Source organism: Dryobates pubescens, chromosome 15 (assembly GCF_014839835.1).
Source record: "Dryobates pubescens isolate bDryPub1 chromosome 15, bDryPub1.pri, whole genome shotgun sequence".
NCBI lineage: Eukaryota > Metazoa > Chordata > Aves > Piciformes > Picidae > Dryobates > Dryobates pubescens.
In genome coordinates this window covers 24,429,780-24,444,434 of record NC_071626.1, presented here as the reverse complement: position 1 = coordinate 24,444,434, position 14,655 = coordinate 24,429,780, and the positions used below count along the sequence as shown (strand labels likewise).

The 14,655-nt window shown below is 45.6% G+C and overlaps 1 protein-coding gene across 1 annotated transcript in view; it reads right to left on the bottom strand.

Annotated features, from left to right (window-relative positions):
* The window catches only part of MICAL3 (microtubule associated monooxygenase, calponin and LIM domain containing 3), a 203,789-nt gene that overhangs the window by 20,596 nt on the left and 168,538 nt on the right, over positions 1-14,655 (bottom strand). The window contains exons 34-39 of the mRNA XM_054167732.1: positions 11,613-13,485; positions 9,972-10,066; positions 7,890-7,937; positions 6,020-6,070; positions 4,121-4,228; positions 3,302-3,395 (exon numbers count right to left, since the gene is read on the bottom strand). Coding sequence (XP_054023707.1) covers positions 3,302-3,395; positions 4,121-4,228; positions 6,020-6,070; positions 7,890-7,937; positions 9,972-10,066; positions 11,613-13,485 — 2,269 coding nt within the window. The remainder of the gene's footprint in view (positions 1-3,301; positions 3,396-4,120; positions 4,229-6,019; positions 6,071-7,889; positions 7,938-9,971; positions 10,067-11,612; positions 13,486-14,655) is intronic.

Below are 14,655 nucleotides of genomic sequence, written 5' to 3'. Positions count from 1 at the left end.
AAAGAGGTGACAAAAGCTCAGACCACCTGCATGGGACGAACTTGCCACCTGAAACGGAGCTTGCATTCCAAACCCTTCATTCCTGCTATGAAAGCACCTGTCAAAGGCTGAGATTTCCAGAGATAATCACAGATAACATGTTAAGGCAATTAAGTAATCACAGGGTGAAAGGTCATTTTCTGAATTGGAAACTAAATGTTAGATTTGAACATTCAGCTTTCAGAAGAATAAAAGATCAGCCGCGCCTTGGCCTGAGGCTGAGCCGCTTTAGAAAACAAAAAGCCAAGGAGGTAGCCAAGGAGGTAGCCAAGGAGGTAGCCAAGGAGGTAGCCAAGGAGGTGCAATTATTTTGTCAAAACTGAAGTTGACAACGACCCCCAAACTGTTCCGAGTCTGATGAGTTGAATATCATCATATCAATACTCCCAACTTGACAACAATCACATTATGAGTGAAATTCCTGGAAGGAGCATTGAGTTGTCTGTACCTAGAGCTAGGAAGAATTTCTGGACACTGCTCTCAGTACAAGTCACTCAGCAAGATTCTGTTATGGATAATGTAAACCAGACAGAATCATTTTTCCTTGCAGTTTTACAAGCAAACAAACTCTCACCTCTAGTACTGCTTTTTGTTCTTACCTGTCCAACTGCAAAACACTTTTTTTCTAGAAAGAGGTCCAGAGGTCAGAGACCTGAGGAATTAATGTTAATGGAAGACCTCTACCAAAGCAAAACCTGATGCTCTGGAGAGCATCGGTGGACCGAGAGGATGGATGACTCACAGGCAGTGTGGTACAAGATAAATAACAGAGGTAGCTCAGCTGCTCTTGTCTATCTTTTTCAGCAACAGAAAAAGAAGGGAGTCATTACCAAATAGAGAATTCTGTCTCTTCTGTCAGGATTGTCAAGCACCTCGTAGAGGAAACTACGACCAATGTTATCTAAACCTTCATATTTAAATGCCTAAGTCAGTGAGTGATTTCTCCTTCCCCTACAGGGAAGCTGAATAACCCACTCATGACAGAGCCTCAGATGTTCTCCTATCACTGTGAACATGGGTTGCTGTCTGTAGACAGCCATTCCTTTGATCCCGCACTGCAACCCTTCTCTATTGCTGTGGGCAGCACAGGAGGCACACCTCCCACCCTCCCTTCATTTCTTTCCCCTTGTGCAGGCTTATCAAAAGAAAGGTGTTTTTTTCTTTTTCAGATGACAACACCCCTTCATGCACTGCACTTCCCCCTTTTAAACTTTTGTTCACGTGGTTTCATTAGGGGAGGCACTGATCAGAGACAAGAGCTTGACTCCACACCTCTGCACAAAGGTACTTGCTGAATGCAGTGGTCACTGTTAGGTCAGCCTCTTAGGCAATGCAGATGACAAAGAAATGATACTGCCCTCCTGACTATTGAATGACAGAAAGCAATTGCACTTATGGAATGTGATGCCACAGGCTTCAGGAAGAAAAATGAATCAATTGCTTATTTTATTGCAAACTTATGTCAAACGTCCATGCAAGAGTGGCTAGAGAGATGAAGCAGGGAATGAATTCCTCATGTTGTGTTTCAGTCAATACAGGCTAGAACATGCCTCCCCCCCAACAGAAAGTGTTTCTTCTTAATCCTCTGAATCAGCAGCCAGCTGAGGCTGGTGAATTCTTTACAAGAGAGCCAAGCTTCTGTAACCATAATGTATGATCTGGTGATAGAAATATGTTGCAAGAGAAAAAACATATCCTAGAGACTTCCTGAAGAAGAGAGATTCATTTAGCAGAGAGCAACTTCCAGATTCACAGTTCCAAGGAAATTCACACACACTTCCACTTTGGGAGAGCTGGGAGGGGGTTTAATTCTGCAGCCTTCCATACAAAAGAACAATGCTTGCTCTTGGTCATAGTCTGCCCTCTCTGAACAGTTTTTAGGCTCTCTTCTACCATTCTTCAGTGAAAGAATATTCTGTCATGAAGAATGTTCTCTCAGCTGACGCAATCTCCCACTTGTGCCAACATATCTTGTGACAGTGATTTAGCAGCTGAGTAATTAAAACAGACTTCCAGATGAAGACAAGGAAATGGAGAGGGACAATTATGAGATGAGAGGTGGTTTTAGTAAGTGCAGTAACCAGCAGAGTGGGGCTACACAGAGATCCATAGCACAAGGAAGGAGGCACCACTGCAAAGGAAGAGTTTCTGCAAAAGACTCTTTCTTTGAACCTGCCAATGAAGAAGCCAGTCAGACCACAAACCCAGTGAAGTCCTCAGGCTCATCCTCCAACCTTGTAGAACCTACTTGCTTTAGTAACCACTCGCTCCTGCTGCTCTGGAGCGCCCTTGGAGAGCGTCAGACGTACCTAATCCTGGCTGAGTAGTAACTGGCAGGAAGTCACAACAAACATTTCCTCTGGTGAACCTTCACTGCTTAACCAAGTTCCATCTTCACAGGCTTGATAATGGCTTCTCAATCCAACCAACAAGCCAAAACATTTCCTAAATCCTGTTCTACTTTTACCACTTCTGATCTCTGGCTCTTGTGAGCAGGTATGTAATGCTGGTGTATACCTGGGCCAGGTATACACACACTGCATTTGCCTGTTGGCTATTTGACTCCTTACAATTGAGGATTCTTTTTTTCCCCAAGTCACTACACTACTATCAGCATTATCTGAACCAAGTACTACTCATACGTGTGCCAGATCAGATCAGACTCATTTAATTCCATTTCAGTAACACATAACATTCCTTTAACAGCCTGACACGGAGACCTTTCAGTGCATGTGTGCATTTCTGCTCTGCACAGCTTTGTCAGAAGTAGCCAGTGTGCTGGGCTGTGCAGTGAGGAAGATGTTCTGTGATGGTCCCTTTTAAGGGCACTACCTTGGAAAATCCAACACAATAGAGAAAGCACACACAATTCCACAATTACTTCCTTATCATACAAACAGGGGGCCCTGACAGCTTTATGTGAACTGCAGCTAGGAAACCCCTTCAGTTTTCTAGCTGTCATGTCCAGCAATATGTCAGACAGCCATTATTGATAGCTGGAGAACTACCTCCTAATCCTCAGGCAAAGACAAGTGAACTAAGTCTCTGCCAACAGGGAAGTCCCAGATTTAGAAGAAACACAGGAAAAACAAGGCCTCAAAAGACAGCAGAAAGGGGAGAACAGATTCACATCGGATTCTAGGCTGTAACAGTCCAATTGCCTCTAAAACCCAAGCAGCTATGGACTACTGCACAAGCACTTTGAATCAGTAAATAAATAAACAAACAAACAATAAAAAGCAGCCCAAGTTGTGAGGAATACCTGCTTCTCCTCGAAGAGCCTTCTCCACAGCAACTCCTCTCTCCTCAAGTTGCCTCTGCTTCTCTTCCACTTGCTCAAGCTGCCTCTGGATGATCTGTTCAGAGAAGAACGGAGGAGAACCTCACCAACAGCAATTCTCCTGCTGTTTGCTGCAGTCCCCCAGCACTGTGACTGCAGTCAAATCATGCTTTTCACAAGTGAGTGTTTGTATTCAACAACATCCTGCTTCAAAAGCTGGCATCGCAGTCACCCTCCTCACAATGCCCTCTCCAACCAATTGCATCCCAATTCTTAACCTTGCAAACACCTTGATACTGACTTCTTGGCTACAACTCAAATCACCTTCCTAAACACTGAAGTGAAAGGTGATGCTATAGAGTCAGCTGAGCCCCTACCTTGAGATTTAATCCCCTGCAGATGATTCCAGCAGTTTCCAAACAGACTCTCTAGTAGTTAATAGTTAATTTGGTAACACTTCAACCCAGCAGTGTAATCTAGGAAAGCAATGGAAGGTGCACCTTCATCAGGTATTCCAGACTATCACCATCCCATTCACTGCATGATGCTTCACTCCTCTCCAGCTGAAAGGTGTGATGGTCATTATTTTTCTCACTGTAAAACTATCATGACAGCTTGCAGCCACTCTTCCCATGCCTGTGGCATGAGATTGGATTTGAAAGAAGGAGCAAGGACAGTCACGTAGAAATAAAGTTCCATCTCTGGATCCTCTTCATTTGGCATTCAGAGGAATGCCAAGGACCATGGTGGTTTCACATAGAGATAACTGTGTGCCCTGACAAGAAGATTCTGAGACACTACCTGAGCTCTGTGTAACCTCTTTAGCTCCTCTTGCTTGGCTTGTCTGCGGGCAGCTTTCTGTACTCGCCGGGTCAGCTTGGCATTCAGCTCCTCTTCTGTGTAGGCCCTCTAAAGGAAGGAAAAATAGGACCAGATTTTATTTGCATGGCCACAGGTATGGAGGGAGGGATGACTACTTTCTCTTCCAAAATCTCAGAAGGGAGGTGTTCTGTCTTTGCCACGGCTGTGTCAAAAGTCAAGCTTCTGTAGGCAAAGGTGTTCACAGTGCAGCGAGCAATGATTTCAGGTTCAGATAAGGAGTGAAGCAGCTTATAAGCCAACTGCAAAGCTGTGATTTTATATCATGTCTCACTCCTGCTTTCCACTGCCAAAGACCAAATCAATTTTCAGTTTATTTCTCAGGAGATTTAGTCAAATGGATTTAGTTGAATCAGTGAGTACCATATAGAGGGGTCACCTTGATTTCATTTTCAAAGAAGGTGAAGGCAGTTTCAGCAGTGTAAACTAAGAAATTATTACAGACTAGTGTAGTTATATTGGTATTCCCCTCTCCCTGCTTTATTCTGGAGCAAGAATATCCATAGCTGGAGCTCCACTGGTAAAACAGGCAATGACTACCAGTGTAAACTTGTGCAACTTTTCTATGACTCAAGAAGGCAAAGTCACATCTGAAAGCAGAATGACTTTCTGGTGTGAGGCAGGAAATCCCAGCTCAGGGGAGATCCCATAAGGCTGGCTGGTGTAAAACAAGATAAACAACTTCTGAACTGAAGCTAAAACACCAGAAGTCATCCAAAAGGAGAAAGGCCATGCTTACAGAAACAGAAAGGTATTTCCTCCTTTTCTCTCATGTCAAAAAGACTTCCTGATTTCTGAACTACTGCAATGGGATTCAGTACCTTACCAGGTACATGAATTGGTGGCATTGCAGTCTAGGAGGGCTTCCTCTCATAGACTTCTATGAAACTTCATAACTGCATGAAGTACAGTACACTGAAGAACACTCTTCCCATACACGTAAGTGTAAACTCTAAGGGACAGCTGCAAACAGATGTCTTCCACTTCTGGAAAGGGATCTCCTCCATGGACAGTCAACTTTAAGGATAAAGCATTAGGATGGATCAGGATGAAGTTTGCTTTATCTAGCTATGGTATTGCCACGTTGTCCAGTCTCCCTCTGTTTAATTGCAATGAAGAGAGTTTAAGGCTGGATCACAGCCCTGTTAAAACCCCCTCAGACAGGTGGTTAACAAGCACCATCACTACAACTGCAGGAAGTTAACACTTCCCTCTCTCTTTTTCTTTAAAAAACATAATAATCACAAAATCCAACACTACCTAAATCAGAAGCTAAAGTGACAGAGGGTGTGACTTTCCTATCCCATCTAACACTGCTGCAACTGTGAAGGCAGGACAATAAGAATTTCAGAGAGTAGCAACATTCCTGAAATAGAAATGCAGCTTCTGTCTTGACTTGAGCTCAACACAGAGTTTCATCAGTGAACTCCACAATTTTGAAGGCTGCTGATTGAAGTGTGATGATTCGCCTGAGCTCATACTCCAAGTATCAAAAGAAGATTACACACACATACTGAATTGCCTCAAACCCCCAATTTGTTCTGCAGCTCCAAAGATCATCCCCATGACTCTGCAGAGGGGTGCACTGCTGAGCACTGCCAATTGCATGCATCCTAACCAGATGGTGGATTCCAGGCTTAATGCATTTTTGGTAGACGACCTCCACGAAGAATTTGCTGCCCGTGTCTGCTACCATCTCAGGCATGCACAGTCAATGATGGTGATGTTAGTGCACATGTGATGGGTAGCTATGGATTCAATGGGTTAATTTTAGGGACATGCAATGCAACAATGGCCAACTAGTGGGAATGGAGACACTACCTTTGACGAATATGATCTCTTGAATGCCAAGGCGTGTGGTACATAAATCGACTTTAAAGGGGGGGAATGGTAAAGGGGGAAAAAAAAAAAAAGAAGAAACAACAAAACAAAACAAAAAAAATGTACAAAATGAAGCAAAATCAGTTCAACATTAGAAACAGATGCACAGTAATAAAACAAAGCTGTTTGTAAATGAAACATCAAATTGTGCAAACGCCAAACGTGACCCAGAATGATGAAGCGTAATGGAACTTCTGCCTGCAAACTCAAGCTTCCAGCACTCTCCTGAAGGCAATCAGCTTTGGAAGACTCTTTGAGGATACAGTCAACATGGAACTGATTTGGCCTTTATCTACCTATGGTTTTGATGTCCTCTGAGCAACTACAAACTTTTGGCTTAGTATTTGGAATAATGGTTGTGCTGGGTCATGTTTCGTGTGAACTTGCTCAGCTAATCATATTACTCCACCAAACATTCTCCATTTACAATCTGACTCTCCTAGAGTTGTGTTTACCTCATGGTTATAAATTATCTCTACTTCATAGAAATGATTATTTGCATTTAACTAACATGATAAATCTTCCTCTCTGCCTTGGGACACCGGATGGGCTCAGAGGGGATTGTGCATCCTAAGGTAATGGTATCTCCATATGTAAAAACATTCTCCTCCAGAGAATTTGAGGAGCTGTGGATAGAAGAAATTGCTACCTCCTCTATCCAAGGACATTTTATGCTACCCTGTATTTGAAAACGAGGCAAGTAAAGAGCTTAGGCTTTCTAAGGGAGGTAAATTTCTTGTGTGTCATGTTGTGTCATTCTGGGTGAACAGCCAGCGATTTGCATTTTCACATCCACTCAACTAAGATAAGTCACAAATGAGAAGCCTTAGAGCAACTTCAGTAAGGAGGCAAACTTGAATAAAAGTCAAGCTACCTGCCCTAGTAAAGGCTACATCTGATCACATCAGCACAACTGTACAGGAACAATGACAAACACACACACAGTGACACACACCTAGGAGCACAAGACCCACAGGGCATTTGCATTAGGCAATTCTTTACAGCAAGATGCTTCTCTTCAAGGACACCACATTAAACAACACTGAGTTAATTCACTGCTGAACACAAAGAACAGGCTGAACAGAGAGAGCTGTCTGGGAAGAGAGCTCATTACAACTACCAAAAAAGAGCAGCACAAGCAGAATTTCAGTTTAGAGAAGGGGTTCACATAAAAGCTATGGCAAGCAGGGAGCCAACTGTTCCCCATCATAAGTAGCAGACAGTTTGTAACTTAAAAAAAACCATATAACCCCCACTGTCAATCAGTACAAACCCAGCTTTGTCACTCTTGAAGGCCCACTGCATTTCTTTTGCCAGCAAGACATTCCAGTGTTTGCCTGCATGCTCTCCATCCTTGGACTGGATGCAGTCAATCTGAGTAAATGCAATTCTCTAAAGAAATTGATTCTCAAAACGTTTACAACACAGGCAGATGCTGAGCAGAGACAGTCTTGGGGTAACTTCAACAACAGCAAAGGAGAGAAAATGAGACACCACCACCATACAACCTGGCAGAGCTGGTGACATTTTCAGTGTTAGGATTTCCAGGCATCTCCCACTGTCACCTATGCCCTCCAATGCCTAGTGAGGAGAGCTTTTTTCCTGCAAAAGTCATTTTAAAATCAAAGCAGCTCAGCAGAGAGAAGGAAAAAAAAAGGAGGGAGGTGGGGGGAGCCATCAAGGCACACCAAAGTCTGCAGACAAGCAGGGCCTGTACTGAGGCCCTGCTGCCTCATGAAGGAGCTTGCCAGGCAGAACAGGAATCTTTAACTCTTATCTGAACCCCCTGTCCTCTGCTAGACACAGGTACCTCATTCTTCTGCATCTCTTGGAAAATGCAGAATTTCTCATTAAATGCCTTGAGGGCATGCAAGGAGGAATGGAAAGAGAGAGAAAAAGGGAATAAACCCAAAAGCAAAACAATCTTCCTCTTAGAAGAGATCTAGATCAGCTAGAGGGAGAGATGAACAGAGGTAAGGAAATGCAGGAAAAAAATCCTGCCTACTTCAGCAACTCCTTCCACCAGCTTTAAATTCATTCATTCCACTAAACAGACATAGAAAGCATTTTCTAGTACCAACCAGACCCTGCCATTTGAGACTGGTTTGTGCATGCTGGATGACAGGTTTGAGACAGCAGGCACAGAGCACTGTCTGTGACACTACCCTCTCAGGTGCTTTTATTTGAAGCAAACCAGGCACCACCAGGAAGTGAGAGGGGAACACATTCTTCAGTCTTCAGTACCAGAAGGGCCTTAGTGTTCTGTGGGGTCAATGAAATCTCTATTTATTCCTGCAGACCTTGCAAACCCTGTCTAGCAGAGCACAGAAGCTCTCAGCAAGGAAAGGAGGCTTTTCCCTCATCACTATGACTGAGCAGTTCCTTACATTTTTCCCTTTGCATTAATAGTGGCATCCTAAAATAAAAATAAATACTTTATAAGCAGCCTGCTTTGGCATTTGACTCCCACCACACGAGACTCACTGGTGTCTCCTCTTTCTTCCTCAGTAACATCATTCAAGTACCATTTAAAATTGAATTCCTTTTGGCTAGGAAGCTGCTCATGGCTTACAATGTCTTACAATGTGACCTTGCAGCACTATCTGGGGAAGATTGGTCAACCACAGTAAAGAGCTCTCAGAAGAAGCAGCCTTCAGACCAGACCACACTTGCACAGGAACATCAGGCTAAGACCAAGCCTTATACACTGGAATTTCACAGGAACTCACTGTGATGTATTTCAGCTTTGAAGCTGTTACCTACACATACAGACATGGGGAAGCACTCAGCAATGACTCAATGACCTTTTTTCCAACCTAAATGATTCTAGGATTCCAAGTCCTTGAAGAAAACAGGACTCAAATGGAAGAAACAGTTGGGGGCTCATCTTTTCTCCAAGAGGAGAAGGGTACTAATTCAGATTGTATATATTCTCTTCTCCCAGCTAAAACAAGCAAACCTTCCTGAATTGCAAAACTGCAGCCTGTAGCTTCCCTCTTAGCTGAATTTTATGAGCTGTCTTGACTACATTTCTTGATGTATGGGAAAACGACATTCCTGTCTATAGTTTGCTTGGAATTCTGCAACTTCAAAGTGGCTGGGAAAACAATATCCTAAAACTGGAGCCTCACAAAAAGTGGGAAAGATCCCAGTGCAATCTCTTTGCAATGAACTTGGAAGTCAGTGAAGTTCACTCATCTGATATGAAATCTCTGTTTTCTCTAGATCACTGGCATGCTCACAACAGCAACAAAATCAGATCACTGACTGCAACATTCACTGCAAAGTGCTGCCGTGGTGAGACAACAGACACAGAATCATAGAATCGTCAGGGTTGGAAGGGACTCCAAGGATCATCCAGTTCCAACCCCCTGCTATGGCCAGGGACACCTCACACTACAGCAGGTTGCTCACAGCCACATCCAGCCTGGCCTTCAAAGCCTCCAGCGATGAGGCTTCCAACCTGGGCAACCTGTTCCAGTGTCTCACCAACCTCATGGGGAAGAACTTCTTCCTAACAACCAATCTGAAGCTACTCATTTCTAGTTTTCTTCCATTCCCCCTAGTCCTATCATTAACTGACTCCCTAAAAAGTACCTCACCAGCTTTCTTGTAGGCTCCCTTAAGATACTGGAAGACCACAATAAGGTCTCCTCAGAGCCTTCTCTTCTCCAGATGCATATTGCATATCTGTATCTAGGTATGTATGTAGTATGTTTCATGTACTAACAGTGGGGAGCTGCTTGCAGTTATGAAATTGACTTATTTTAGGCAGGAACAGGAAAACCTGCTCCACAGAAGAAATGGTAACAACCACAGAATTAATGACACAACTGAGCCTGTGGTGTGCAAGATGCTAGATCCAGCTGAAATGCATTTCCCATCTGCCTACCTCTCTCTTGGATTTCTGGGAGGAGCGTTCCAGAATATCGTCGCTGGAGAGGTCAGAGTCCTCCGAGAAACTCAGGTGTTGACGCAGCTGCAAATCTGCAGAGCCAGGAATGAAAAGGAGGAGTTACACAAGTGGTAATTACTCTTTCCTGCAAACATCTCAGAACCCATCAGTAGGCTGACCATGAGCCAGCAGTGTGCCCAGGTGGCATCCTGGCCTGCAGCAGGAACAGTGTGGCCAGCAGGAGCAGGGAAGTCATTGTGCCCTGTGCTCGGCACTGCACCTGGAGTCCTGTGTCCAGTTCTGGGCCACTCAGGTTAGGAAAAGATGTTGAGATGCTGGAAGGTGTCCAGAGAAGGACAACAAAGTTGGGGAGGGGTCTGGAGCACAGCCCTGTGAGGAGAGGCTGAGGGAGCAGGGGTTGCTTAGCCTGGAGAAGAGGAGGCTCAGGGGAGACCTTCTTGCTGTCCACAACTCCCTGAAGGGAGATTGTAGCCAGGTGGGGGTTGGTCTCTTCTCCCAGGCAACCAGCAGCAGAACAAGAAGACACAGTCTCAGGCTGTGCCATGGGAGGTTTAGGCTGGAGGTGAGGAGAAAGCTCTTCACAGAGAGAGTTATTAGCCATTGGGATGTGCTGCCCAGGGAGGTGGTGGAGTCACCATCACTGGAGGTGTTCAAGACGGGACTGGATGTGGCACTTGGTGCCATGGTTTAGTCATGGGGTCTGTGGTGACAGGTTGGACTCGATGATCTTTTGAGGTCTTTTCCAACCTTATTGATTCTATGATTCTAATACCTAATACCACCTGACAACTAAACCATGGCTCCAAGTGCCACATCCAAGCCTTTTTTGAACACCTCCAGGGATGGTGACTCCACCACCTCCCTGGGCAGCACATCCCAATGGCCAATCACTCTTTCTGTGAACAATTTCCTCCTCACATCCAGTCCAAACCTACCCTGATACAGCTTGAGACTGTGTCTTCTTGTTCTGGTGCTGGCTGCCTAAGAGAAGAGACCAACCCCCACCTGGCTACAACAACTTTTCAGGGAGTTGTAGGCAGCAAGAAGGTCTCCCCTGAGCCTCCTCTTCTCCAGGCTAAGCAACCCCAGCTCCCTCAGCCTCTCCTCACAGGGCTGTGCTCCAGACCCCTCCCCAGCTTTGTTGCCCTTCTCTGGACACGTTCAAGTGTCTCAATGTCCTTCTTACATTGAGGAGCCCAGAACTGGACACAGGACTCAAGGTGTGGCCTAACCAGAGCTGAGTACAGGGGCACAATGACTTCCCTGCTCCTGCTGGCCACACTGTTCCTGATGCATGCCAGGATGCCATTTGGCCTTCTTGGCCACCTGGGCACACTGCTGGCTCGTGAAGTTTAGGGCAGAAAGCAGATGTGCTTTGTATCTATCAAGAGTGAAGCTTTTATTTAGGTTCCATTTTTGCTTTAGAAGCATATCAGCTAATTCTGTCAACATGGAAAGTTCCATTCTAGTTGCTAACACTTCTCTTGCTCTGCCCCATTTGACAGTGGAGCAGTAGCATTGAGCAGAGTAGCTGGATGCCAAAGTAAGCCCAGCTTACTCTGAAGGATGCCCAGCTGCAGGAGAGGTACCCCGTGCAGAGCCTCTTATCTACTATACCTGCAGCAGTAATCAAGGGAGAAGCTTTGTGCTTGCCAGAATCCACAGTGGCACTACTTGAGGGAGTACTTGGGCAGGATTTCTCGTCGGTCTTTTTCTTCTTGTCTTTCTTATAGCCAGAGAAAACAGATTTCCATAATGATCTTGGCTTTGTTGATTCCTCTGTCCCACCACTAGATTTGTCAGAAAGCCTGCTGTCATTTTTGGATTTCTTATCCTTTTTGTTCTTACGAGGAGAGAAAAGAGAAGTTCTCTTCTTACTCTTCCCACTGGAGCCTTCTGAAGAGGTGACAGACCCTTCAGGTCCTGCCACATCAGCAGGAGGAGTGGAGAATTTCTCCTTAGCGGCATCATGCTTTCGTGTAGATCCCTCTGCTAATTTCAAGGCCAGGTGCTTTGGAGAGTCATAAAACAACTCTTTGGTCTTCAAGGGCATAGAAGATGCCTTTCTTGCCCTTGTGGTCCCAGCAGCAGCAGCTGCAGCCATCTCCATGTCTCTCATCTTGCTCAACTGTTTAGCCATGGCATCACGCAGCGCTTGGCTCTTGACAGACTTCTCCCTGGCTCTCATTCTTTCCTCAGCAAGCTCCTTGGCCTCTGCAGAGATTTCAGGCAGCGCCCTCTTCTTTTGGTTAACTCCTCCTTCCATCGAGGGTGGGCCACCGTTTTCCTTCACCAATGGCAAGAGGGCTTTCTCGGGCCTTGGCCTGCTGGTAGGAGGCGTAAAGAACTTCTCATGAAGGCTTGAGTCCTCTGTCCTGTCATCATATGTGTCTTCTACATCATCAGCAAACGGAATCTCATCCACGCTCTCCGCAAAAGACTTCCGAACGTCGTCTTTCTTGGCCTGGGCTGGCTCTTTGTCAGCAGGTGGTGGCTCGTGGCGTGGGAGAACAGGAGGTGTTGATGCTGGGGTTGGAGGTGACCTGGCTTCAACCTCATTGTGCCATAGTGCCTGATACCTCTTTCTACGCAAAGTGGCTGGCTCTTCACCCTGAGGAGGTGGCGGGGGCGGGCTTGATGGAGGCGTAAGCATGGTAGAATCAGAAGTGTTGAAGCTCTGGCTAGCCATAGTTCTCATGTTAGATGAGCTCTCCTGAAGGCCGAGTCCAGAACTGCTGGATACATCTCTCCTCACATCAGTAGAAATCTTTAGCTCTTTTTCTGATGGAGATTTTGGAGTGAGCAGAGAGATCTGCTCGCTTTCTAACCTGGAGAGTCCCTGTCTCCTTGGGGCAGGCTGGGGTTTCACGAGACGGATCCTTTCATCCCCTGCAATGTTCTCGCTGTTAAAAGCCTTCAGAGGAGTTGTCTCAAGGGCAGACACAGTAAAGTTCGTCTCTGGGCGCTTGTTTCTGTCCACTGGGGTGAGCCCTAAGCTCCTACGGATTTCAGCACTCTTCATCCAGAACTCTTCCACGAGGTTACTCCGTTTCAGGGCTTCCTCTGCAGTAGTAGGGCTCCCCAGTTTTTCCACCTCGCTATCTTGGCCCCTAAGGACCAGTTTGGCTAAAGGAGTTGACGTTAAGGCTGGGACAGGTTGGAAACATACTGGAGGCTCCACTGGGGATGGAATAGAGGTTTCAGCAGAAGGCAAAGGCTGGGAACAGATAGGCATTTGAGTAGATGTTGGGGATGAAGCCAGTGATGGTGCCCTTGGCTGAGACTCTGCCAGCGATGTAGGTGCAATGGCTTCCGGCGATGCAACCGGCTGGGATAACACTGGAGGCGGTGGCACCAAAGGGCTCTTAACTTTCCTGTCTTTGGGAATTTCATCCTTTGGTCCCTCTTCAGGAATGAAAGGCTCAGGAAAAAAGCGTGCCTCAGGAGACTTTATTGCACGGGATACTTCAGCCAGGGGATCTTTCACATCCTGCAAAGACAGACAAACATTACAGTCACTGGCAGGGCAGAATTCTGTTCTTTTCTTCCCCTGTACACCAAGTCAGCAGTAAGGAAACCACCCAAGCATTGAGAGATGAAAACACCCCAGGTGGCATCCCATTTGTAGGCTTGGAACATCACTAAGGGTTTCTCATCTGGTATGGTTTGCTGTCCTGTCCCATCACATAAGTCATCCTTTGTAGATGATGACAAAGCAATTTGAATTTTTGGAAGAAAAGCCACTGAACTAAGTTCCAGAAATCTGCTTCTGTCTTTTGCTGCTCTCCTTTCAAATCTCCAGCTCTGTACTGTGGTGGGCCCTTATGTCAGGCAGACCTGAGGCAAGCATCTCCAGCTCTCAGCAATACTCTCCTCTCTGCTGCCTAGCATCTACCCTAGTGATTTCTTAAAGGAAGGGGTGCTTGCTCTGTTGAGAGTAAATTAGGCTGCAACTCCCTTGACCCTTAACGGTCTGAGAAGTCTTGGGTTTCATTTCCTACATCCAAAATGCCATTTTGCTCAGTAGCACAATTAGTTGGTTTACAATTTAACCCTTTGGCAGTGGACTCTCTGTAGAGTGCTGGCATTGTTCTTTCCAATGACATCTTTTGCACCAGCTCTCTTTTGAATGCAAACAGCTTGGTTTAACTGACACATGGCCAATAGTGCATGAACCTCTCTTTCTTTGCTTGTATGACACATTAAGCACCCCGGTCTCAAGTATTGCAGTTAGGTAATGTGGTAGTTTAGAGGCTGGGCTGCTTTTAACAGACCACAAAGTTACAGACCTCCAGGGGGTCCAGAGTGTCCAGGAGGTGGAACTGAAGGTGTATTTCCTTCCCACAAGTCCTACATCCCTATAAAACTGGTTGAAAAGTCAGTTTTCTTCCCTTTTTCTCTTTCCTCCTGTGGGGTATGACTGTGTCGTGCTTGGCAATGCTGCCAATTAGGCCTGGAACAGCCTAATTGGGGCCTGGAGCTGCCAAGCTGAATTTTTGCTGCATCACAATAGTGCGGTATGGAGGGGCAAAGAGGCTTGGTAAGGCAGGGCATGAAGGCTTGGGTTTGTTAGGCTGCTTTGAAGGAAGGTTTGTGTAAAGCTTTGGTTTACTGAGCTTTTGTGTTAAATCCAGACTATGGATTTTTATGTGCTTTGTAC